Here is a 25,629-nt window from a genome sequence, read left to right as displayed (position 1 = left end):
AAATCTCTGGTTTCCAAACGCCCTCCAGACTCGCAGCATGTATTTCTTTGTGTTTTGTATTAACTTAAATTTTTCTGTGTGTGTGTGTGTTTTTGCCCGTGTGATCCCTCTCTGCAGGAAAAATGGGGAAACAGAACAGCAAGTTGACCCCTGAAGTGATGGAGGATCTGGTGAAGAACACAGAGTTTAATGAACATGAGCTGAAGCAGTGGTACAAGGGATTCCTCAAGGACTGTCCCAGCGGCCGGCTCAACCTGGACGAGTTCCAGCAGCTCTATGTCAAGGTGAGGCTCCACTGACTCACTTTCATCTGATGGATTGCACACACATTGTGCGCCACAGCACAACACTGACACCCATTTGTATGTGTTGGCCACACACGGCGCACAAAACCCAGAGCAGGACTAGACTAGATTTCAACAAAGCAGTAGATGTTAGGCCACTAAGATATAGTATAATTAGTATAGTGTGAAAAGAACAAAGGAGTTTAGTAGAAGGATGTAAAGTTTGTCAGAGGAGCATAAAGAGGCCTTGGCATAAATCACTGCTAATCTTGTGGTACTCCATTTGCTATTCTACAGTATCTGCAAATAGTTTATCAAGAAAGGGTATACTAATTGTTATGGCAATGCAATTTGCATGCCTGTGGGGTTTTATTGGGACTTTCAAAGTTGGGTACATTTGTTTTAAGCATTTTTTTCAGCCTTCTTGAGTGCAGTAAAACTAGAGCAGCAAACTACCCAATTATAAACATTAGCATTCTTTAAAAGGTGTGTATACGCTGTGCATATGTGATGTGTGCTTCCTCACAAATGCCTTAATTGCTTTTAATTGTCCTTTAAACTTATTTTGTTGACAATATCTTTTACGACAGATGCGAGCTAAACATGTTGATTCTCTCACAGCAGCCATTTAGTTGCAAATAAAATCCACCTAATGGATCCTTCTGTCCATCGCCTCATCATATCTTTGCACAGTGAATCCCAGGGCGACTCCAGACCAAAATTCTCTTACATAAATTTTGTGGGAAGGGAAACCTCTGGTACAAAGTTTCCAGGCTAATTTTTTCAAAGTCCAAGTTTTGCTTTAGTTCTCTTTACCTGCTAGATGCTTCACTATATTCACCAGATAAACGCTAACTGTTCTGGTCCCTCATCCCTGCAGCGGTCACAATGCATGTGTGCGACAAGTCTCAGTGAGAATAAAGCAAACTGAGCTAAAACAGGCTGTAAACCCAATAAAAAAGGAGGCTAAATTCTTAGTAAAGCTAAGAGGAGCTCCGGGTTTGATTTTATGTGTTACTCATGGCCATGTTATCTATTTTTAATATGAAGTATTTAGGAGTTAGCAGCTTTAATTCCAGGTTAGCCTCTCATTTTTATTTAATAGAGTGGTTTTTCTAATGGACCATAGACAATCCAGACCTAATTTTACATAAGAACGTGTTCTATAGGTAATAATAAGTAATAGTTGGAACACTATTACCATTTGCAGATGTTTGTACCATTTATAGATGACAGTAGCATCAGTAAGGGTATTGTGTGGTATCTAGTGGAAGCATCTGTGTCACATTTTAGCTGTTTGTTCATTTTAATATAACCAGCACAATGCATTCTTAGTGGGTTTTCCCACCGTTGGCTATTAGCGGGCTTGGTTGGGTTGCATGAATACACTCTGAATCACCACAAGAACCACAGAGGGGAATTGCATTCCCATTATAAACCTTGCTAGATTTTTAGCAGGCATCCAGCCATGTTCCCATTCGCCCTCTCCTGTATCTGGGCAGAAAACCAACAGAGAGGCTGATATCAGAGGCGCTCAGATGATTATCTTCTCATGCTAATACGTATTCTACCGTATCTCATTACCTCTGACTGAGCGGTGTGAATTTATTCCATGATTTATTCATTTACTCTTATAAAACAAGGTGCAACACATTCACAGAAATAACAAGGATGTAAAAAAACAGATTGGTCGTGACTATGTAGTAATAAGTGGCTAAAGCCTAACAAATACTCTCTACTACTACACTACTGTAGTATTAATGTTAGTAATACTATTGTCTGCTGCTCATATTACAAAATAGTTTTTATGTTTTCCTTGTGTAAAGTGATACTTCAGCAGTGACCTGGGAAAGCGTAATTTAATAATTTTTTAATGGAAAAGTGATTCAGATATGACAGAGGAGATCCGTGAGACCATCTGTCTATAAGCCATGACTCTGACTATCTTTTAACAGTATTAAATAAAAGTTTAAAGCTGTCAGATTTTGGTAAAGGAGTAACTGAGGCGTACACAGAACGTCTGTGGAAAGCACAACACAAATATAAACAGTGCATTAAGTGCAGGGCAATATCATGCAGTGATTAATAAACTGCATTATGTCCAATCATGCTGCTACATCTGGCTGATCTCAACGTCCCATGCCTTCCTGTACTGTAAGTTTGAACTTTCTGAGAGTTCTCATTGAGGAAAGCACTCCGAGCAGCATAAGAATAGGCATTAATCTTTTATCAGTGGTGCCAGGAAATGCTTCATAACCAGAGGGGGCTGCTGTTACATAAGACATGCCTGGGTTTGAGGTCATGGGTGCACTTCCTCCAAATGCCATCAGCTGAGACAAGAAAAATAGAAAAAAACATGGAAAACATCAGAAATAAATAAGGTTATTGTTGCCGATGAAGAAAGTATCCACAGAAATGATATTTTCATTTGGACCAAAGGTTACGTTGAAACCTACCAAAAAGCAGCAATATATATATATATATATATATATATATATATATATATATATATATATATTAGGGGTTGTATGACTTTCATTCGATTTTTTAAAGTCGACTAATATGTGGTGAAAGTGGAGTCGACGTCGACTAGTCGATGACATCGCACATAAAAACACAGTAGAAAGTAATGCTTTACAACAATGAAATCTGTATTTCACAAAGGAAGCTACGGAGGCTTTTCTGCAAGGTAATTGAAGCTTGAACCATAAACACGGTCAGTCTGACACTTCTGATAAGAGGCTCTCGCTTGGCAAACTCTCAGCTCTACAATAACTCCCGTCTCTCACGTGGTGCATTCACTGACATCAAGGACAAAAAACATGCTATACAACCACAGCAACAATGTCAACTAATAGAACACAACCAGAGCCAGATGCACTTATTAATACTGTGCGTTGCAAATATGTATAGCCTATAGAAAATGGTACCATCAGTAGCATGTAACAGTACTTCACAGCGTGTTGTAAGATAAGATATATATACAGTATATATATATATATATATATATTTTTTTTTTTTTATCGAATTGAACTCCAAAAATAACCTGGGAAATAAGAGGAAGCTCCGATATAGGAATACAGGCACAAGAGATATCTGCTTAAAATCTCTTTACAGCAGAGCGTGACGGCACACGCGGAACAGCGGAGGGAAAATCTTCAGCTGCACAAAAGGGGCAACACGGCTCACATCAAAAGGGGTCTTGTAGGCTTCGGGGTAAATCCTATTATTGAGGCATCCTATTGTGTTCCTAGGCAACAGTGTATCAGTGATAGGGCTTTATTTAAATCCAGAGGGCTGATAAGTGGAAAAACGGCCTGCCCGCGACCTCACATTAACGGGACAGATTGTTCCTGTGAAGAGTGACTCCGTGTGGGTTCTGGTGGTTGCGTGTTTGTGCGGTGGGGGCGTCATATGTTCAGTAGGAGACGGAGAGGGAGACGGAACAGTGTGTTTGCATCGTCTGAAAGCGAGAAACGGAAAGGGGCAGAGATGAGAAAAGTAAGCAGGCGAAGGAAAGTGTGTGTACATTATTTATTAGTCATTAGCTGCACTGGACGCACGCAGCAGAGTGGTGTGAATGTATGAGCTGCGCTTGAATATTGGTGTTTGCAGGGTTCGGTTTCCGCCCGTGCACCTCGAGATCTTTATTTTCCTTCGCTCCCATGCCCGTCCTCACACCTTAACCCCCCCCCCCCCCTGCACCTGTGACAGTTGTCCAGAAGCCTCCCTGCCTGGGTGCTAAATGCAGTGTTACCTCCACTCGGCTGCCAGCCTAGAGTTAATGTACTGTTTTGGTTGAACACAGACACACGATTCTCTCTCTTTTTTTCCATCTGTGCTCCGTCTCGCACTCTTTTAGTTAAGACGCAGGCAAAGGGATGGAGAGCAGGTGTAGCAAGTCAGCCGGAAATAATAGCACTGTATCTGACGGCATATTTGATGCTGTGTAACAGTAGTGTGTCACATATAATCTACAATATTTTTTGTGAGTGTACCGTAACGGTTACTGATCGCTCCTTATACTTCTTACATTTGATCAGGAATGAGGGTCGTGTATTAGTTTGAATTTCATTAGAAAATAACCTGGATTGGCTGTGTACTCAACTCTTCTCGCATAAGCATAGTTTTGCCTCATTCATTCATAAAAAAATTAAAAATACGTGCACTCAACTGCAATTTCGAATTATCATCAGAAAAGACAAAATCTCATCTGTTCATTAGTAGGGAGAGCCTTTTAATATTGTTTGGGGAAAAGTTTGAGAAGTCTGTGTAATTTCGTCAGAAAAGGCATCAAAAAAGAAAGACTTGGTTTACCATGCACACAAAGTACAAAAAGCACTGCTCATGGTTCGGAAACAGAGATATTGATAGCGATCCATTGCTCTGAGACAGCAGCCGTTTGTGTAATATTCTGCTGTGTCCCAAATGATGTAGGCAACATTTGTCAGAACTGATATCTGATCACAAGTGGTCATTAGAGACACATACTTAGAGCTGACCACATACAGGTCGCGTGTTAACAGATAGACTGTCCATTCGTACATGTCGTCTCTGAACTCCCAGATCCATTGTCCAAAGTTGCTAGTCAGGCTGTGAAGAATGACCAGCACACAGAGCAGGGGTTTCCGGCCCACAGTATCCGTTATCTGTTATCTGACTACACCAAATACCCCTAAATGTTGTCCGTGGCCCCGGAAACTCCAGAGAAGTCATCAGACGATTGCAGTTTCCTAAACTGAATAGACAGAGACATTAAGAATGTAGATTCAAAACTTAGCTGAAACTGAGACAATTTCCAAATGGTTATACCACAATTTAAGTGTCCATTAGCATGGGAAATGGGAACAGTTCATCTGAATGCATATTTTGGGGTAAGGGAATCAGTGCAGAACTTTCACAGGCACAAAGTGGCTTAATAGATGGATGGATGGATGGATGGATGGATGGATGAAGTTAAGCCCTCGGGTTAATCATTTCAAATGAAAAATGAGCTATTCTTTATGGAAAGTTGTTATTGAAGTATGACTGCTGATCACCGTTGCACATTCATCGTTCTTAGGACTGTACATCCTTTCATTCGCCATTATTTGGTTTTAAGTTTGTGTGTGAATCCAACAGAGTAATATAAGGATTAAATAAAAGTAAATGATGGAAAGCAGATAAGCTATTATTGCTACTCCCATATTTTTAGTAAAGGCCACGGATTTGGCATAACATTTTAGTTCTTATATTAAATCTTTTATGAAGTAATCAATCAGTCAACTAACCTGTCATGTCGCAAAGAAACTCAGTCTGAGCTGTTGCATTGATAAAGACTAGGTAGCTGACTTTAGAACAAAACTATGTAAAACCCCTCAACTCTTTCATTGTTGAGGTTCAGAACAACAAGGCCTCATCTCCTCTGTTTTTAGCTCCCGAAGCGGAGTGCCACTTTTCATAAATCCCAGCCACTCTGTCCAAGATCATTAAAGTGACCTGCTGCAGCTTTCGATTCCCAGTGGATTTTCGCGTTTAGCTGCGTTGCCAACGCTAGACAGCGATATAAAAATGGAAGGGAGGCTTCCATGCCAATTCACACTCAAGCGTTTGCATGCCACAGCGTGTGAAATTTCTCATCCCTGACACGCCAGCCGCTCTGTGAGCCATTTGTAACAGGATAACGACACTCCTTGAAATGTTAAGGTGATAGATTTTGTCACTAGATTTTTTTTCTCTTGGCACTTGATGTGCGCGGAGACGATCACTGACAGCCATGCGCACACACGCATTTGACAGTGATCCACACAACATAATTCTTTCTTCCTTTCCTGAAAACAGGAAATTGCAGATAAAGATAATCCTTTATTTATCCCACAGTGGGGAAATGTGCAATGATATATTAATGTAAGACACTGTTTGCACCTTGTTAGTCTTGTTGTGGGATGTCTGCATGTTGTGGTGTGTTTATTTGTCGTAACACAAAATGAGCATTATTAGTGTTGGTCTCCTGCCAATTGGTGTTATTGTCGTGAGGTAGCATTTTCACGTCAGTAGACTTTTGTCTGGTTTCAGCTACAAACAGCAGCTCTGTCCCTTCCACTCATATTACTCTGTTATTGGTCCTGTGCAGAACACAGGCATGGAAATACAAAAAAGAAACATAGAGGAAGCAGGTTGACATTTCCAGCTGCAGTCGATGTCACGGCTCCTGATGTCTGCAAACGCTGAAAATATTTCGAAAAATGCTTTCGATATGGCCTTGCATTCCAATTGCCATTTTTAATATCACATTTAAGACACAGATATATATATTTATTTACACATTCAACTTCTGGTTTGTTGCTTTGGATTAGCTGCAATGTAAAGTGAATGAAACAAGTCCTTGCTGTAGATTGAAAGCATTGTTGCGACACTGTCTCATGCTCAGACACACTTTCAAATACAGCTGCACACACACACACACACGCAAACGCTGACCTGAATATAGATGTATGGATGGATTCCGCTCTGTTGCATCTCGCTTGCGCAGCCTCTAGGCTTTTGGCTGTTGACGGGTGCGCTTACATCTATGTGTGTGTGTGTGTGTGTGTGTACAGCAGTGACCGTTCAGCAGCATTGACTGAGAGACTCCCAGCGCCCCCTCCCAGACAGACAGACAGACACATAGACAGACAGAGAGATGACGGGGGACGAGTGATAGCAAGGTAAATGGAGCGACAGAAGGACACTGACATCATCTGGCTCACAGCCTGTTTCTGTGAGGAAACATATGTCGCTTAATCGCAGGGGACAAAAGACAGACAAAAAAGACAGAGATGCAGCATTAGATTGACACGGAAAATTAGTTATAAAAGGCAGCCTTGTTCCAGGAGGGCTTATTTGGAAACTCCTTTTATAACCATTCAGATGGATGTGACGCAGGGCGTGGCTATAGCCCTCAGCTACGGAACTCTCACAAACCCCCTACTCACATTTAATTTAATTTAATAATAGAGTTGAATAGAGGAACATCCGTATTGCAGTGCTGTTATAAATACTTTAAAATACTTGCATTGTTGTCAACACTATATGAATAAAATTGAAAATAGCAATCTAGTTGATATTCAGTGCAACTAGCTAGTTAAAAACGGGATGGTGATTAGATATTAAGGCAAATACTGATTTATTTATTATGTATCCTTCATTTAAAGTGGCAGTCTCAAACATTCCGGTCCTGGTTGATTTGGTGACACCTGTAGACACTGAAAGTTAAATACCTTTTAATAGCATCAAACCATTAAATGTGGTCCAAGACCACACCTTAACCGATGCAAAGATGTTTCTTGGAAGACAGGACATGAGGGAAATGAATGAAGGGTTGAGAGGGGTCAAACGGAAGGCATCAAGGGAGCGGGATGTGTAGATGGATGATGATGGAGGAACGATGATGGAGTAGTGAGACCCTGACACCCTGGTTGCTGGAATAAAAGCTAGAAGTGAAAGAAAAGAAAAGAGAGGGATGTGGAGGATGGGGGTTGGGAACTGAGACAAACTGAGAGGGAGAGGCTTAGGACTCACCTTTATAGGTAAGTGTGGGAAAAGGAATGATAAGAGATGTGGTCTTGTTCCTAAACTTTAATGTCACAAGTCAAGTCACATCAGTATTATTTGAAAGGCACATTTAAAAACAACAAATGTCGACCAGGTCACAGAATTCTGGGGAACAGCAAAACAAACTAATGTCATTTTAATATAGCAGTCAAGCAAACTCATTCTGGTCTTTTCCCATCATTGGGTAAGCAGCTGTTGATGTTATGCTGCATGTGAGCAGCAGGGCACAGTGAAAGGAGCTGGTTGCCTCGGGGAGAAGTGGGAGGTGTGCAGCCTGTCTCCTGCAGCCCTCCATCTAAATGATCACTGTTGCTGCTCCTTCCTGTTCGCGCACTTCCTGAAATATTTCAAGCTGACCCACAGCTCATGTGACAAGTGACAAAAATTTGCATGTTTTTTTGTTTGCTTTGTCTGTCAGATAGCAGTAGGCTAAGTGTTATGCTCAATGACAAACATGTTGCAATTACTGGGACTATTTCATAATAAAAGTAAACCCAAATTCACACAACAAAACTGTATTATCACAACTCTCTTCTCCGTCTCTCAATATCGCTTTTTTCCACTCACTGTTTTTCCTTTCTACAGTATTTTTCTCCATCTCTCTTGTTGCCCATTTCCTCTCTCACCTCTCTTCTTCTCTGTCCAAGTGGGCTTGTGGCTGCCATGCACTAAAAATAGCTTTTGTCAGCTCAGAAGCTCCCATGCCTTTCTCTATCATTGTCACAACACACGCACACACACAGCCGAACGCCACACAAGGTGCCTCATGAAAGGCAAGAAATTCTATTAACAACAAGAAGCACTTTGCGTTGACTTGAGCACCAATATAGAAACGATCCTGCCTCGATTCCCGTTTGAAGATATGAGTTGAGCTCAGAAACAAATCCGAGGCTGACAAATGATAATGATCAAGTCTGGTCATAAATGACTCACTCATTATGATAGTGAGTAGTTTACAATGTTTACAAAGCCCACAGGGAGGAGAACCTGACATTGAATTAGCAGACTGTAATTTTCTCAATGACAAACAGTGGTTTTCCATTGTGAATTTTCTCCAATCCTTCAGAGGAGAAAATTGGTGTTAATGGTGTTTGCAGACGTTATGGAGCCGAAATGAGCTGCACAGGAGAATATGGACACACAGAGGCTGAGAGAGGGAAGGGACAGATTTATACTAATAAAATGCTTTTGACCTATCAGCTGCTCTCTGGCCTCTTTGCCATGTCTCACTTCGGACTGTGAAGACGTAATTGAATTATTCAGCATCTTTCTGCGAGCCTCACCTCTGCTGCGAGGCGTAAGAGCTGGGAAGAGGAAGTCTGTACTGTAAGTGCCTTTAGATGCTCAAAGATAATAGGGTCTGTTCAAGGGGGAAATGGTCTCTCTGTATAACCGGCAGCACACCCTCTATTATAGCGAAATGCAACAGTGCTATTAGTCTCATAGTGCAGGTTAAAACCACGTGGTGCGGAGGGACTGCAGTGAGAAGGACCTCGGCTGGTTAACAAGGGTTCAAGCCACGGTGTCGGCAAGTGTCCACCCAGGAAAGAGATCCTGAATCCCTGTCAGTCTAATCTTTGTGTGGATATAGTAACAAGATATTATTTTGTACAAAATTTCCACTTTTATGTGTGAATGGAAATAATATAACACATGAAGTATGTATTCTCAGCTACACCCGCTGTATGTCAGAATGACATTGCATGTTGGATAAGAGCTCAAACACCTAAAACAGCACTGGACATGAGCAAATCTGACCATGGCATCTGGGTGGATTTAAATACGGCATCAAAGTCAAGTCAGGCCGCCTTGTATTTGTCAAGGCGCTCTGTAAATAAAATGAGCCTTGTTAATCAATGGAGCAGCACTCCAGCCCGCTGTGCTTTGGAGTAGGGCATGATTAGGTTAGGAGCCTGGCCTCCCCTTTCTTTCTCTGCTGCTCTCCTTATCTTGCATTGTATTTTTACTCCCTTATTCTCTCATTTTTTGTTTTGCCATTTGTAATTTTTCTCTCTCCTTGGTCTCTTTGAGCTCCCTTTTCCCGTATTTCTCTTTTGTTAATATTCTGTTGTATTTTTATTTAAATGTTTAGTCCAATGCATCAAAAGATAAAGGAACAGATTTTGGGAAATATCTCAGATAGATGAGAAGAGTAATACCAGTCATGTCTGTTTGGAGTTAAAGTCTGTTTCGTGCAGGCAAAGATGAAGATGAAACAAATTAAATAAGAATAGAAATTTAACATTTAGAGGTGCTCAAGACAGATTTTATAAACATCATACAGCCTTCAGGTCTTCTAATTGTCTTTTTGCTCCGTGAAAATTTATATGCCTTATCTAACTCTCTGTAAGCATATGTCAGAATGTGTGCATTAAGGGTGTAAGAATACAACCTAAATAATCAATACTTTTACCTATTTTCACTAATGCCCCACCAAGTTATTTGAGTTATTTGAGGACGCTTCTATTTGTTGCATTTACAGTAGGTGATCCCCAAGGACCAACACTAGATCCACTCTTATTTTGACTTTGACTCCTAAGGACTGCCATTCTAATTCAGTCTCATGGAGTACTATGTAAACTTAAGTTTCATGTGATCTCTCTTGGTTCTTTTCTCTATCTACAATATCTTTTGCTTTTTTTAAGTGAGTTGATTTTGTGCATACATTTTGTTCCCTGCCATCTTCACGGTTTTCCCATTGTTATAAGATCAAGGAGCACCATGGCGTTCCACGCCTAAGCCAAATGAACAGAAAAACTAACGTGTTCAAACATGCTAAAACAAGGGTGACTGGACTTGTAGGGTTTCTTGAAAACATTTCACCTCTGATTCAGTAGCTTCCTCAGTTCTAAAGGACTTGTGGGGAGATTGGGTTTTAACAGGAACATCTGTGGGTGTTGGGTAACACTGGATGACTGAGAAACTTAACAGAACAAAACGTTATTGTATGTTGAAAATGTCCTCCTCTGAGGAGAAAGGGTACCATGTAATCCTTAAAAAAGTGTAGGCCATCATATATCAGAAGACTAGACAAGTACATATTCAAATATTGTTTTTGAATCAAGGGTTTGCGATGTTTAATGTTGCCGGGGTATAGTGTTTTCAGCCAGTTTAAAAGGCATCTTTCAGAGATGATCAGCACCAAATCTGTGTTTGAAGAATGCAAAAGCACCTATAACGTGTTTAGCTGTCACAGAGGAAATAACTTAATGGTGAACATTGAGGAAATCAGGTGTCATAGAGGATTAGCTCAAAAAGAGAGCCATAAATTGGTAATCCAGTCATCCTTCATTTGTTCATTTATTCATTCAGTCATTCATTCATCTTCTGTAACCACTTGTCCTGTGGAGGGTCGCGGGGGCTGGAGCCTATCTCAGCTGTCATTGGGCGGAAGGTGGAGTACACCCTGGACAGGTCGCCAGTCTATCACAGGGCTAACACAGAGAGACAGACAACCATTCTAATCCAGCCATCCCTTCAGCACAATCAAGCACAAACTACAATACAGATTAAAACTATTCTCAGAACTGAAGACAAAGGAAGTGAAAACATGACACTCTTGAAAGCCAAAGGCCGTTCTGCCACAAAATGATACTAACAACACTGCAGCTCGTGTCAGGCATCAGATTGTGTAGTAATTGCATCTATATGATCTGAACAGTTAGATAAACAAATGAGTGATGTTGAATAAAGCCATTTGGGGATATGTGGCTAGAGTCTTTTAATCTGCAACATCTGAATTTCATTCCCCATGGGTACGCTGTAGCCAGCCGATTCCCAAAATGAAGTTACACAGGGAGCTTTGTTTTCCCACATACAGATGAGCAAAAACATTTCATTACGGAGGCTAATAACACAGATTGAAACAGATGTGACTGCTGTGATAACTGGGATGGAAGGAAGCATGTAAAATACCCATAAAATTATAGCACTCAGCATTTATCTACAACTCTGTGAACACATCCATAAGTCAAACACATTTACCTTGCTTCAGCTTGGTGGAATAGATACATGCTGGATGTAGGTTCTGAAAAACTATTTTATAAGAATAGAATATATTAAGATATATAATATACATAGACGGTATGTGGACCAACAAGTTCTGAATTTTTGAAGCTAATTTCGATGCTGGTAACTGAGCAGAAATGATCTGATTTCTACAGTACATGTTACAAACTGATGTTTAACTGGTTCTGGCAGGATTTCCTGCAGCTTTGTTACAATGTAGGGCCAGCTTCACCTGAATTAAGGAGCTCCCCCGGCTCTTCCGTCGCTGTCAGAGGAAATTATGGTATTTATACCATAAATTTATGGTAAACATAACATTAGGCCTATTACGCTTCAGGGAAACAAGTGGTAGCATCACACGACACAGCAGAGCTTTTGGAACCTTCATACAGCCTTGCAGTCACATTGATAATGAGAAGTGTCAGGATCTGCCTGATGCGGCTCGGCAGGTGACTGACTGATTGTGTCGAGCATTAGATTCGCAGAAACAAACCAGAGCAGCACTTTCTGATCCTGGAAATACAGAAAACCTTCGGAGTTTGTTGACGAACGACAGACTGCCCACTCACTCACAATCTGGTGCTGATTTGCATTCACCGTCTCTGCTAGCCATTTCCTCTGGGGAAACAATGTGTTTGAACGTGAGATAGATGGAACAGGGCAAAATTAGCATTCGAGAGAGTGCGTTGGTAACAGCTTGCACAGCAACTGTTTAAGGTACAGAAAACCAGATAAAAAAGATTTACTGTAGGCATTTGTGCCGAGGAAACCTAATGTTAAAGAGAGAGGAGACAGAGAGAGAAGTGAAGTGAGCATTTGCAGACTAGTTACCCCTCCGACAGACTCAAACAGTCACCAGAGAGAAGGCAACCTGCCCGTAGCAGCGAGAAGCAGACAGAGAGACAGGGAAACATGGAGGTTGCTACTGTTCATTTTAATGCAGCGCATGAGTACACTTCACAATTAAATCACAGCGCTGCTAATTACTTACAGGAGTCAGCTGGCAAAAACTACCGGGTGTGTGAAGGAGGTGCTTAAAATGGGTCACAGACTTGTCTGTTACTTTGGTCTTTGTGTCTGAACTCAGTATATAGTAGATGATATAAGCCATTTTAGACACCTTGACGGCATTTGAGCTCTTGTTAAGTTAGGTGGAAATAATGTCGTGGCAGCAGGGACTACAAACACACCAACGCTTGCATGCAGATTCAGAGGAGATTTCATGCGTGCACAGACACACAGACATGATTGAGCAGGCATGAATGATGAATGTATGCTTCAGGAGGAAAACCCAAGGAGGTTTTGATGTGACATGTGAAATGGAAGCACGATGTACAGTAAGCAATGAACCATACTGTAGGCGTCCAGGGGAAACTGAAAAAGGAGGTGGCGCGTCGCGTTTCCGTCATGTGGTATTTCCTCACTGTCTCCGTCCTTCACACAGGCCGCCGCGCCTCGCTCCCGCCTTTGTTCCCCCGCCTCTCTGCTGCTGATTATGAGCTTTTTAAGACGAGAGCTGCTGAACGTTCAGCTGCCCAGCACTAGACATTGTGGACATGCCACTGGCAGGGGAAGATAAAAAGCAAAGCAAGTCCTCCTTTTTTCTCTATTGTTCTGTCTCACTTTGTTCTGCGTCACCAGGAGCAGAGGGTAGTCCTCAGGTCTACCTGCCAAGCCTAGCAGCCAGCAGTGAGTCACCCTCTGCTTCCCTTTTACCTCGGCCACTTCTCTCTATCTCATTTAGACTCGAAAAGGTAGAAAACTGGCTCAGGTGGAATGCTTATATTTTGATAAATATCTTTTTGTAACATCCCAATGAGCCGTTCTGATTTGTGATCTATTCTGAATTTCACAAGTAGTTGTATGTATTTACCTCTCATGGGAGCCTCCTCTTTCCCCAGTGCCAACTATTCTCCTCACCGTCCCCCGAGGCGTGAAATATGCTTCCACACTCAATGGTGCCATCTGCTGTTGCTGTCATATACACTCCCCCATGCAGAATTAGTGCAGCCAGCTGGGTGTTTTGTAACCACAGATAAACAGGGTCATGGACAGGTCTGTGCCAAAGTCCTCTCTTAAATCACAACCTGAATGCGGTTCAAGAATCAGACGATTTTCTGGACATCTTAGCCAGCCATCTAAAGCTGAATCTCATTTTCATCAGTCTATGGTTTGAATGGGTGCCCTGACTAGTACTAGTTAGACTTATCGTCTTTGGTTTTTGTCTCCATAAAGGGGCCTCCTCTTCTCGAAAGCATACCGTCTAGCTTGAACTCTCACGACTGACGCACACATACAGACCGCGACCACCAACAAATGCCATACGGTGTGTGTGTGTTTCGAAGCAGCACAATAGCCGGCGCTAGGTGCCTGCGTTCGTCTCATTGTCACATCTTTGATCGCGCCAGCAGTCAAACGGAGGCTGAGGCTGTTTTTCTCCCGCAGGGCGGGCAGAATGAGATCTTCCAGATTCCATGCTGACTCTGAGGCGTTTAAAAAAAACTTCTCGCTAAAAGAAAACTTGTTTACCCTCATTTAAAAATTGCAATCCTTAAGACTGCAGTCCTGGTCGATTTGGCAACCCTCGTGGTAACTATGGTAACAGCAAGTGCGGATTAATACAGTACTCCATCAGCTTTGTCAGACGTACAGAAGAGCAACTGGCGTATGTATTCAGAGTAAGAACAAACTAACTATATTTCACTGAGGAAAATCGGTAGATAATAACTGCATGCACTGTAATGTGCAAAGTAGTTTTCAGTAAATTTCAGTGTGTTTACACCAGAGACTGAAGAGTGTTGATGATGGTTATTGTAATTCAGGATTTCATACGTGCCTCCTTTCTTTGCGTACAGGAAGGTAATTTTAATCGAGCTTGGAAATATCAGACTCCACCACAAACAATGAAAACGTATCACGTGGAGAGGCCATTATAAAATCCAAATGGAGAAAAACAAGAGAGGTTTGATTTCATGAAACTCCTCTCGTCAGGTCGGCTGTTTAACAAGATTACAATGAGGTGTAGCGCTTGCTTCAGTGCCAATTGTGGAAAATGTTCTCAGGGATAAAATACTGCTTACGTATCTAGCTTTGCGGATACTGTGATTACAGCAGACATCAGTCGGTGAGTAACAAGGGGATGATTAAGAATGTATTTTGCAGAGCAAAGGGGACTGTGCGTGTGTGCGTTTCCTATCTGTGCAGACCCTGGAGGCTTGGAAGCAGTAGCAGCCACAGATTTGCGCTGGCTGAGTTTCCGTAGCTTCCTGGCATGTCACCGAGGGTTTATGTAAGAACACACGCAGACGCCGGCTCTCTCGCACACACACACACACACACACACACACACACACCCGCACAAACAAGACGCGCACACCGTAAACACCCCCTGCGATGGATTATGCATCCACTGCCTCTCGTCCTCCCTCTCCAGCCCTTGCATTCTGCTCGATGAAGCCGCACCTGAGGGACGCTTTGACGAAGCAATGCAAACAGCCATATGCACCGACAGCCAGTCCCGTCAAGCCAAGGCTCTGCCTGCGCATTTCCCCAAATAGGCTTGACTGCATCTGACAATGTTAGCAAAGGGATGCATGAAACACAAGGCGTTATTTACGCAGCCCTCTGTCGCCACGGTGGAATGATGAGAACCATAGGAAACAGGTCAAAGCTAAAGACTCGTCGCTCAGGAAAAAATAAAGTACTCCAGTGCTCTGAAGGGCGAGTTACAGTCTCCAGTTGACCGTGTACAACCTGCACTTGTATACCAGGGAGATGAATAGCCAATAGAAAATCAGCTTGGTATTGCTGATAACAATAACTGCAGAACAAAGTGTCCTGCAGGGCCCTTAAGCAAGGAGAGATGACCTTGTGGGCATTAAGAAAGCAGTTTCAAAACATGAATAACATTAGACCAGAAATTCCACTCACATATTTATGATATTGCTCCTTATTGTATTATTCTTTGATATTCCAATTTTAACACTTAAGGATTTGGTTTTCTTGGCTCCAGTCTAATGATAACAAAAATGATATTAAACCATCCATATTGATTAGGGAGAGGGAACACAAGCACAAAAGAGGTCAGAGGCTCGGGACAGTGTGCAGAGAACGGCCTTTGTGTGTGTGCATGCACTCATGTTATAAGCATGAGTCTCTACGTCACAGAAGCAGCGAGTAGAACAAAATGGATAGAGAGAGAGAGAGAGAGAGAGGTTTGGGATCAGACTCAATCAGTGAAAAACTAAGGTACAAACGACAGAGCATGGCATTGACGTGGCGGCGGTCCAGGACAGGCATTATGGAACAGTGACTGCATGAATGATCACACGTAATCTCATCTTCTGGGAGTGTGTGTGTGTGTGTGTGTGTGTGGTTGGGGTTTGAGTCCACAGGCTTTGTAGATTCATACTGAAGACATCAAAACTATGAGGGAACACACATTGAATTATGTAGTGAACAAAAAAAAAAATTGCTAAATGTTTCATATTTCAGATTCTTCAGTGCAGCTTTGCACTCTTGGCATCCTCTCAGTCAGCTTCATGAGGTTAGTCATCAGGAGTGAAGAGCGAATTTGTGGAATTTCTTGCCTCCTTAATGCGTTTGACTTAATAAAGTCAGTTGTGTTTTTCAGAGGTAGGGTTTGTACACAGTTCTCTACAGTGAAGAGCCCTATTCACTCACTGTAACAATGTGGAAAATAATAAAGACAAAGAAACACCACTGAATGTGTGTCCAAGCTTTTCAGTGGTGCTGTGTGTTTGATAAATTTTTGAGTTAAAAATAAGTAAATGCAACTCTTGCAGAAAATAGATACACACAAACAAAAAAACATTTGGACGTCACAAAAAACACTCTCTTTTTTGACTTTGACTTTGAAAACAGTGCATTTCACTGGCTTGCTGTAGGGCTTGTGGTTACTTATTGTCTCTAGCCTGGCAAAGCAGGACTCAATTCTTAACAGAAAACACGCCAGTAGGATTTCATTATGGGGGTGTGTTCGAATTTAATAATTTTCATTGTTGCTGGCAGAGTCTGCATTTCCCATGCGGCCATTGAACTGCAGCTGCTTAACTTACAAAAACAAGAATCTCTAACTACAGCTACAATAAAGTGTCCTGTCTTCCACCTTCTAATAGTCCTCCACAGTTACTTAGTAGGAGGAAGGGGTTTATGCTCATCTTTGTGCGTTTCGATCACTAGCATCAAGGCAGTCGCAGTAGCGTAGTAAAAATATTTCTAATAACACTGCACATTGATAAGCCAGCATAAGCAGGCGCATACAGAGTGCGGTGTAAGTGTACTCACATTTTTGTTTGCCTATTGTATACATGAAGTTCTCTGGTGAGACGATCCAGAGACAATGCACCCTGGATGAAGACATAAATTAAGATGGTGCTGTGAACCCTGGCGCGTGTGTAACAGTTGCATAACCTGCGATTAAACAGGATGTTTAAACCTCATTTTGCTGCAAAGGAACCAAACCTTTTAAGTGTTTTTGTTTGAATCTGAATTGACTCTTTTTACGTCTGGCTAGCCATTGAACTTGCAGTTATGGCTCCCTCCTATTCATTTAGATAGGGACCTGGGCTTGATAGCCTAAAATACCTACTTGGTGGCATTGTCAAGAGAGCTCCCAAGTGGTGAGACTTGCTCTTATCCTACTCAGTGGACTGAGTTTGCAGGAAAAGCTAACTGGATCTCGACACAACTGACTGAAATGATACGTAATTATTACCTGATAATATTCTGAACAAATCAAAGTGAAAGCAATTTATAAATCTAATTCGTATTGCTTTATGACAGCAGAGTGTCTCAGTGAATGTGGTGTTGCCCTCAAACCACAAATCCTAAAATGAGTTACTGCGGGCCGCTTCAGATCACTTTCACTTATGAAGGCTTATGATTTATTTATTTATTATTTTTTTTGGTTCTCAGATAAGTAATCCAGTTACACGCAGCTCCCAAACTGCAACAGAATCAGCGTATGGTAAATACGTCTTCATGGCGTTTAAATCCTGACCCGCGCGAGCTCATCGGTGGAAGCTTTTAAGCTGCCAGATGTCCGTCCGGCTTAAGTGTTATCTGAAGAGCTGGCAGCGCTGGAGGTTCAGCCAAAGAGAAACCTGGACTGAACGTTTCCGGGTAGCTCCGTCTGAAGTTTATTTTCGAAACCAGACTGAAGTCATCCGTCAATTGTCACTAATGAGCTCATTTGAGGGTTGCTGCTGAATCACCACTTTGTGCCGCCTCGCCGTGTTTGGAGCTGCAGGATTCATCTCACAGTCAGCCACTGTTCTGTTAGCGTGATATGGCCTTCAATTAAGTGTGACTTGTGAAGTATTTTTCTCTCCCGCACTCCGTTCCCATCTTTCTATTTTCCCTTCTCTACCCCACCCCCCTTCACTGGCTTGGCCGCTCTCAGTTCTTGGATCAGCACCGGTGCCAGCTTGCAGGCTGATTATGCAGGCTTTAATGTTCCATTTAACCAGCAGCATGTTTTGGGTTGTGTGTGTGTGTGTGTTGAATGTCGGGGTTATGGTAGCTGTTTTACAGAATAGGCCGTGGCACACTATTGGTTGCACGCACGACCGTGGCGACATTAGCCTTTATTAAGCCAGCTGTGCTTGTCCTCCTCGCTCTTCCCTGAGAGGACAGAAGTGGCCTGGCGCACAGCCTGCCCTTTGATGGCCGACTGCAAGCAGCCACATCAAACGGCCATAACAGCAATTGGGAGCCAGATCAGGAGAGAAACAAGACTTAATGGAAATGTTAACAGCCCAATATCCGTGGCTGTAAGGTGGAGGAGACGGCCGCTTCCAGTCCTGACTGGTCATTTCGGTTGTTAAACAGTAATTGCGTGCCACCTAGTGAGTGTTTTGTTTTTGTGTTGCCGTCTCTTGTCTGTTTCCATGTCTCTCTCTGACGTGTTTCTTTCCCTCTTCTCTCCATTTTTACATAACAAAGTGTTTCATAACTTCCCAGATTGCGGAAGCTGCAGTGGCTTTTGCTCCCCCTCCCCACCCTTCAAACGGCTCTCCCGCATCACTTCCCCGACACATTCCATCCTCACCCTCACTTCCCCGCTTTCCTCCCTCCCTTCAACCCTTCTCACGCCGTCCCATCCATCCACGTGCTTCATCCTGCCAGGAGGGGCAAATAGGGACCTGGATCGGAGCTCTGTCTCCATCTATACTCCGTACACTTTCTCTGTCCCACTCATTTTCGTCTGCTCCTCCATCTTTTCTTTCCGTTTTTTCTTTTTTTTCCCCCTCTCCTGTCTCGCCTCTCTTCTCCTCAGTGACACTCCCCTCCCACACCAGTGCTTCTCTTCTGGCTGTCTTAACTTCTCAACTTCTCACTGCAGTCCGATCGCTTTGCTAATGCAGCAGAATCTACATGGGCGGGACCTCGTTGCGGATGGCCGTTTTTGCGACCCGACTTGACTCAAGCAGTCTAGCCTCATCCTCCTCCTCTTTCTGTCTGCTTCTTCGCCTCCCTCCCACTCTCGCTCTCTGGATCCGCTGCATTCTCCTTTCCCATTAGGATTCACGGCCTCGACTCCCAACGCCCCCGTCCCCATCCCCGTCGTGACTCCAGACGGTTTTTGCTTGCTGGGGCTGTTACTATAAGGAGAGCAAGGGCTGCATCCTCGCCTTTTTCTGTGTATGATGAGACTGTCTGCCACTCACGTGGGCCAGGACACGGTGTAGAGCTGTCTTGTGGCGCCCGAAACAAAAGTACACGTGCCTCTGATTGCTCTCTGCGTAAGCTGCCACGGATATTTTTCAACTGCTTTGAAATTTCGTGCTTCTTGTTTTGGAGCTTAAAGTTGCTATAATCAATCATTTATATTCACATTGCATTGCATTGCTATGTATGACGTGGACGGGTTGCAGTTTCTCTGAAGTGAGGTGTTTCAGGTTTTTTTAGCTCAGTGTTTTGGTTTTACTGCCCAGAACCTCATTGTTTTGATTTTCACTACTACATATTTAGGCGTAACACTTTAAAAACCTGCTGCAGATGGACAGTTAGCGACTAGCTAGCATTAGCCGCGTATTAGCCAGGTATCAGCAGCTGGTGGAGACCAAACCAAAACGAGAAGGAGACATAATTCATCAATACATGCTAACTTTTTGGATGTATATTTGAGTAACCAGTACATCTGCTTACATCCATTTCTGCTGCTGTCAAGTGGTTAAAGAAATCTTCAAGAACTGGTCAGTCAAGGCGCATTGCCAGATCAATGCTTTGGTCACGGACCACATTTATCAGAATATGAGCCACTCCATTTGGATTCCATTTTAAGGTGTGTTTCAACGGATACAGAGGAAAAAAATACCTTTACAGGCAACTGGTCAGTCCTACAACCATTTTGTTGTGAACAAATTCAACTCCACGGCGCTCAGATGACGTATATGTCTTCGTCACTATTGCTCTTCTGTCCATCACAGCATAAAGCCCACCCAAATGGTTTGACTGACCCAGTGGATCTTTGCTGGAGCGTAATCAGTTCCCTACAATGTGACCCTAGGCCAATTTTCCACCCCCAGAAATTCGTGGGGATGGGAAGTTGCCCCGGTTTCCAGGCAAGTCAACTTTCCTACGGCCGATGTAGAAGCAACAATTACCCTGACATGCATCTCTTTGGACTGGGGCATGTACACTCAACATAGGATGGCACCAGCCGGCCAGCAGGTTCAAACCCAGAACCTTCCTGCTCTGATGCAACAAGGCTGACAACTGCACCACATTGCTTCCCACAAGCCCGTAGTGATGATCCTATAGGAAATCCTCACCTGAATCTGTACCTAAATCTTTTGGTTCACTCTCACCACTTACAGAATTGTCAGAAAGCAGGAAAATGTTGTCAGTGTTTACAGCATGCTAATACGGCTTTAAAAAAGACAGCCAGTATTCAGAATGCCAGAAACTAAATGAGATGTTTTACTCTAAAAACCTTCTAAAATTGTACACTTCAGCTTAGCTACTCATCATTTGGTCCTGCAAATGCCAGCGCAAGCAGGATGTATTGACATTTGCAGACAGATATTATTAAAGGTATCTCATCTGTTCCATGTTAATTCACCTTTAGTTTACAAATGTGTGCTTGCAGTGGTCACTAAATATAAGCAAACAAAAGCCACAAAGATAACACAAAGTTCAAGAGCATCTGCCTCTCTTGTTTTCTATGATTCCTTTGCTTATGACTTCCATTTTATGTACTCAGTTGTGACTTAACTGTTTTTGTGGAATCGGCACCATCATAACAACACCATTTCCTAAAATAGGGAAAGAAAATGGAACATCTCAAACAATTTCTTGACGAAAGCTGAAACACTCTACCCTCTTGTGTTTACGCAGGTCCTCAGAGAGCAGCCTCACTCAGCTTAGATTACCCTTCGGCTCTGAGAGTTTTTACCAGAGGGGTCAAGTGGAAGGTTATATCTAATGAATCGCTCGGTTTCTTGCTGCCACCCACGGGGTTTCTGGTTTACAGTAGATGACGAGCTGAGCGGTCATCCACAGAGTCACTGCATTAACTTCTGGCCTCGTGTGCATGTTGTGCTGGCATGCAGCGATGACATGGATGGCTTGGAGCGTCGAGCTTTAAGTTTTAGCCTAACTGATCTATAGCGTTTATAGAAACTGTGTGCAATGGACGTGGCCTCAGATTTATGCATACTTTTGTTTATTAATCTTTAGCCGCAAAGCTCAACCTCAGCTAAGTCAGCATGCTAACATGATGCGGCTAACATGATGTTTAGCAGCTTGAATGGTGCAGTCGTTTGCTACAGAGCACTGAAGTGTTGGACAAATTGAAATTCAGATCATGGATGTAGATGAAAGTTAAAAGACCACCAAAGTAAGTGGTAAGACATATGGGCTCCACAAGACCTGCAGGAGCCCAGACAGCAGAATTTCAATAGATTTAGCCTCAAGGTGACACCCGCATATCCGATGAGTTTGAGAATACACTTAATCCAGTTTTTAAGAGATGTAAATGTACTTCAAATTAGCATAAGGACTCAGCAGGGAAGTACTGCAAAGGGAAGCTGGGAGGGAGAAGGTCGTGTAACTGGTCGACCCATGTCCAAGTCACACGTGTCAGGGTGTATCCGGTGTGTGGAAGTTTCTGAGAGAAAAGAAATACATCTACCAGGGAGCATGACCTTCCTGTGTAAGGGCCCGAGGGAGAAGACAACTTCACCTTCAGGGATCAATACATTTTTGTTTCCTGTTTTAGAACTAGAATTCATGTGTATCTCAGAGGAAACACTGCAGGGTGTAGACAAGATGAAGTGGCAGGCCCTGCACATTCTTCAGTATTCTTCAAACTTGGTGCCTTAAGCGCTGGATCAACATAGGAAATCGAAGTTTCCTGAATTACCTCAGGTGATCAATGTCTACTGATGGTAAATGCAAGTAATTCTTTGTCATTATGCTTCTAACTAACACCATCTGTTCTCATTTACCTGCCACCTCTTTTCACCATGCTAAAGGCTTTTCTGTTTAATGAAACATAACAGGCTCTAATCCCCAACTGCTCAAATTGGCTGAAAGACATTCTCATTAAAAATATTCTTGTGTTTCCTCCCAGTTCTTCCCTTACGGCGATGCGTCCAAGTTTGCCCAGCACGCCTTCAGGACCTTTGACAAGAACAGCGACGGCACCATCGACTTCAGAGAGTTCATCTGCGCGCTGTCCATCACATCGCGAGGCAGCTTCGAGCAGAAACTGAACTGGGCCTTCAACATGTACGACCTGGACGGAGACGGCAAGATCACACGGGTGGAGATGCTGGAGATTATTGAGGTAACACAGCAAGGAATAAAGAGCTTATAATATTAACAATTCTGTCAGTTTTGGAGGGAAAACTTACACTGTAGACAGCAGTCTTAAATTTTGCTGGTGGGAGAATGGTCTTCCAGGCTGGTTTCCCTCTGCTTCCAGTCTTTATGCTAAGCTAAGCTAACCACTGATAAATTTATGACATTTATACAGCACTTTTCTACCTATTGGTACTCAAAGATCTTTACAGTCACAAGGCTCAAGGATGCTTTGACATGTGGTCCATATACTGGGGATGGAGCTGCTAACCCTCTCGTTTGTGGAAGCCCCACACTACCTATTGCAAAAAAAGCCACCTCCCCGTCTTTATTAAACGTCTAGACATGAGAATGGAATCAGTATTCTTATTTAACTCTTGGCAAGAAAACATCCATAGTGTATTTCCCAAAATGGCTGCAGTGTAAGAGCCCGTGATGCATTATTTGTTTGCTTTAGAGTTTGCTGAGTCAGAAGAACGCAACCTGGACCTTATTTCTGGCATAAAATACGGTCGTTTACTCACCCATATAACTTTTGTGTGATTCGTATTCCTTCGGGAGATAATTAGATCAGCGTATATTCACTCTCGTAGTGCGAGTGACTGGGGCACCGAAACGCAGCCTCTAAATAACGCATTATCTGCCACGAAACTCGTTCATTTCACCAATATTTTGTTATCGTACTGCTATGGTTCATCCACAACCTCAGAGTTGGAAAAATATTAAGCCATGTTGCAAAAAAACTAGCAGTAGCAAATTACAGGTAAACAAGCCGACCGTCGCGGGTGCGCGAGCGGCACTCAGAGGCGACATCATCCAGGTCAGAAGACATCATCCGGGGTCTGTAGATTGACCTACAGACCCCGGATGATGATAACAGGTAACTCCGGACTCAACAGGGAATAGCACTAGCGTATCATAACAAAATATTGGTGGACTGAACGAGATTTGCGGCAGATAATGCGTTATTTAGAGGCTGCGTTTCGGTGCCCCAGTCACTCCCACTACATGGATATATGCTGATCTAATTATCTCCTGAAGGAATACAAATGACCCAAAAGTTATATGGGTGAGTAAACGACCGTATTTTGTGCCAGAAATAAGGTCCAGGTTGTAAATAAACAGTAGTTCCCCTTTAAGATTTACTTTTTATGTACCTAGTTAAAGGTAATACAGAAGGGGGCTGAGCCTTAAGGGTCTGACACGACACACGACAAGACAAGCATGCAGGTTTACAAAGGGTTTCTTTAGTGCTAGACGAAACCAGATCCCAGTTCCCTGAAATGTTTTTGTGTGTGTGTGTGTTTTCACTCCTTATTTCTTACTACATTTACGTATGACGTATCAAAACCATTCAACTTGTCTTACTCAGAAAAAGACATAACTGAAAGAGAAATGAGGCATAAAAATGCAATCACGCTTTGAACGTTCGAGCAATGAAGTCCATTAGCAAACGGTGGTCTAACGTGCAGCAGCTGCGTCGCAAGGCAAGGTGTACGTACGGTAGCATGGTGGAGGCGGACAAACACATTAGAGAGGCACAAGTTATCTGGAAAAAAATGTGTAGTCATTTATTTGCACTTTCCAAAACAAATGCTTCAGGACAAATACAGGGAAACATAGGGAAAAATAAAAACTGCAAAACGGACACGGGACCGGGGCCAAATAGACTAAATAATACTAATAATACCTCTAATTTCATCACATTACTATCCACCATCCAATTAAATCTGGAAATCCTATTTTATATAAAAAGAAACATACGACGTAGAGATTCATATTTCACTCTGAAATGTAGAAGGATCTCAGTATGAAAAGCCTAAAGGGTTACTGCAATTATTCTACGCTCTTGTTGTTTTTCATTCAAAAGACATTATTAGAGACAGACAGATGATGCAGCCATGCCGCTGCTTCAGTAGAAGACTCATTTCATGTTTCCTTAATGACTTCTTTTTTTTTTTTTTCAATCTCTCAGGAAATTTAAAAAGAAACTAGGGAACTGAAGTGCAGGCTTAAAATGTGCTGCCGTCTTTCTCCCCCTGCAGGCCATCTACAAGATGGTTGGCACCGTGATCATGATGAAAATGAACGAGGACGGCCTGACGCCCGAGCAGAGGGTGGACAAGATCTTCTCCAAGATGGATAAGAACAACGACGACCAGATCTCGCTGGAGGAGTTCAAGGAGGCGGCCAAGAGCGACCCGTCCATCGTATTACTGCTGCAGTGTGACCTCCAGAAATAGGCCGGAGGGCGAGCGGAGCACTCCACCAGCCGCCACGGACTGCACAGAAAGAATTTCATGTTCCATTCAGTTTGCAGCTATTTCCACTGAAAAAAAGAAAAAAAAATAACATGCTTGGACTACGTTTCAATGGATCTGCTTCTTGTGTTTGAAACACTCGTGTGCATGAGAATGTTATTTGCTATAAAAAGATCTACACACTACATACAACAGTGCGCGGGTGCGACAGTGCGGGTGCACGCCACAGACACACTTGCAGTACATGCACACAAACACACACACAACAGCACTACATATGAACACCTCGCACAGATGATATATAGATATATAAATATGAATATATATATATTTAAACTATTTAAAGATCAACTGCCAAAATGTGAAGTGTGCAAAGTACTTTCCATACAGTTTCATCCTACCGGAGCTTGCGCATCAGTGATGTGCTACGTTGAATTTGCCGCTACTCTATTTATTGTTCCAAGTTTACTGACGCTAGCTGTGTGTGTTTCATAATACCGAGTAATGTCAACCGAACCAAAATTCCTATGATAATGTATCTGCCTCCAATGAGACTCCCTATCCATCGTCTGGAAACATTAACCCTAGGAGAGATGGATTAGCGTTTGTCCAACTTTTCCCTCAGAAACATGCTTGTACTGTCGGTAAATACTGTACGTGTAGTTAATTTGCAT

General features: G+C 42.7%; 1 protein-coding gene across 2 annotated transcripts; it reads left to right on the top strand.

Moving 5' to 3' along the window:
* Positions 1-24,937, top strand: vsnl1a (visinin-like 1a; the record flags this gene model as incomplete). 2 transcript variants are annotated; one of them, XM_084560178.1, is made up of 3 exons in its annotated part: positions 1-284; positions 22,465-22,680; positions 24,740-24,937. In XM_084560178.1, the coding sequence occupies exons 1-3, from the start codon at positions 123-125 to the stop codon at positions 24,935-24,937; spliced, it is 576 nt and encodes a 191-aa protein (XP_084416304.1). In that variant the 5' UTR covers positions 1-122. The 2 variants fall into 2 exon arrangements, with proteins under 2 accessions (XP_084416304.1, XP_084416305.1); XM_084560179.1 differs by lacking the exon at positions 22,465-22,680.
* Positions 24,938-25,629: the final 692 nt, after the last annotated feature.

Source organism: Chelon labrosus, assembly GCF_963514085.1.
Source record: "Chelon labrosus genome assembly, chromosome: 14".
In the NCBI taxonomy this organism is placed as follows: Eukaryota; Metazoa; Chordata; class Actinopteri; order Mugiliformes; family Mugilidae; genus Chelon; species Chelon labrosus.
This window is presented reverse-complemented; position numbering and strand designations above follow the sequence as displayed.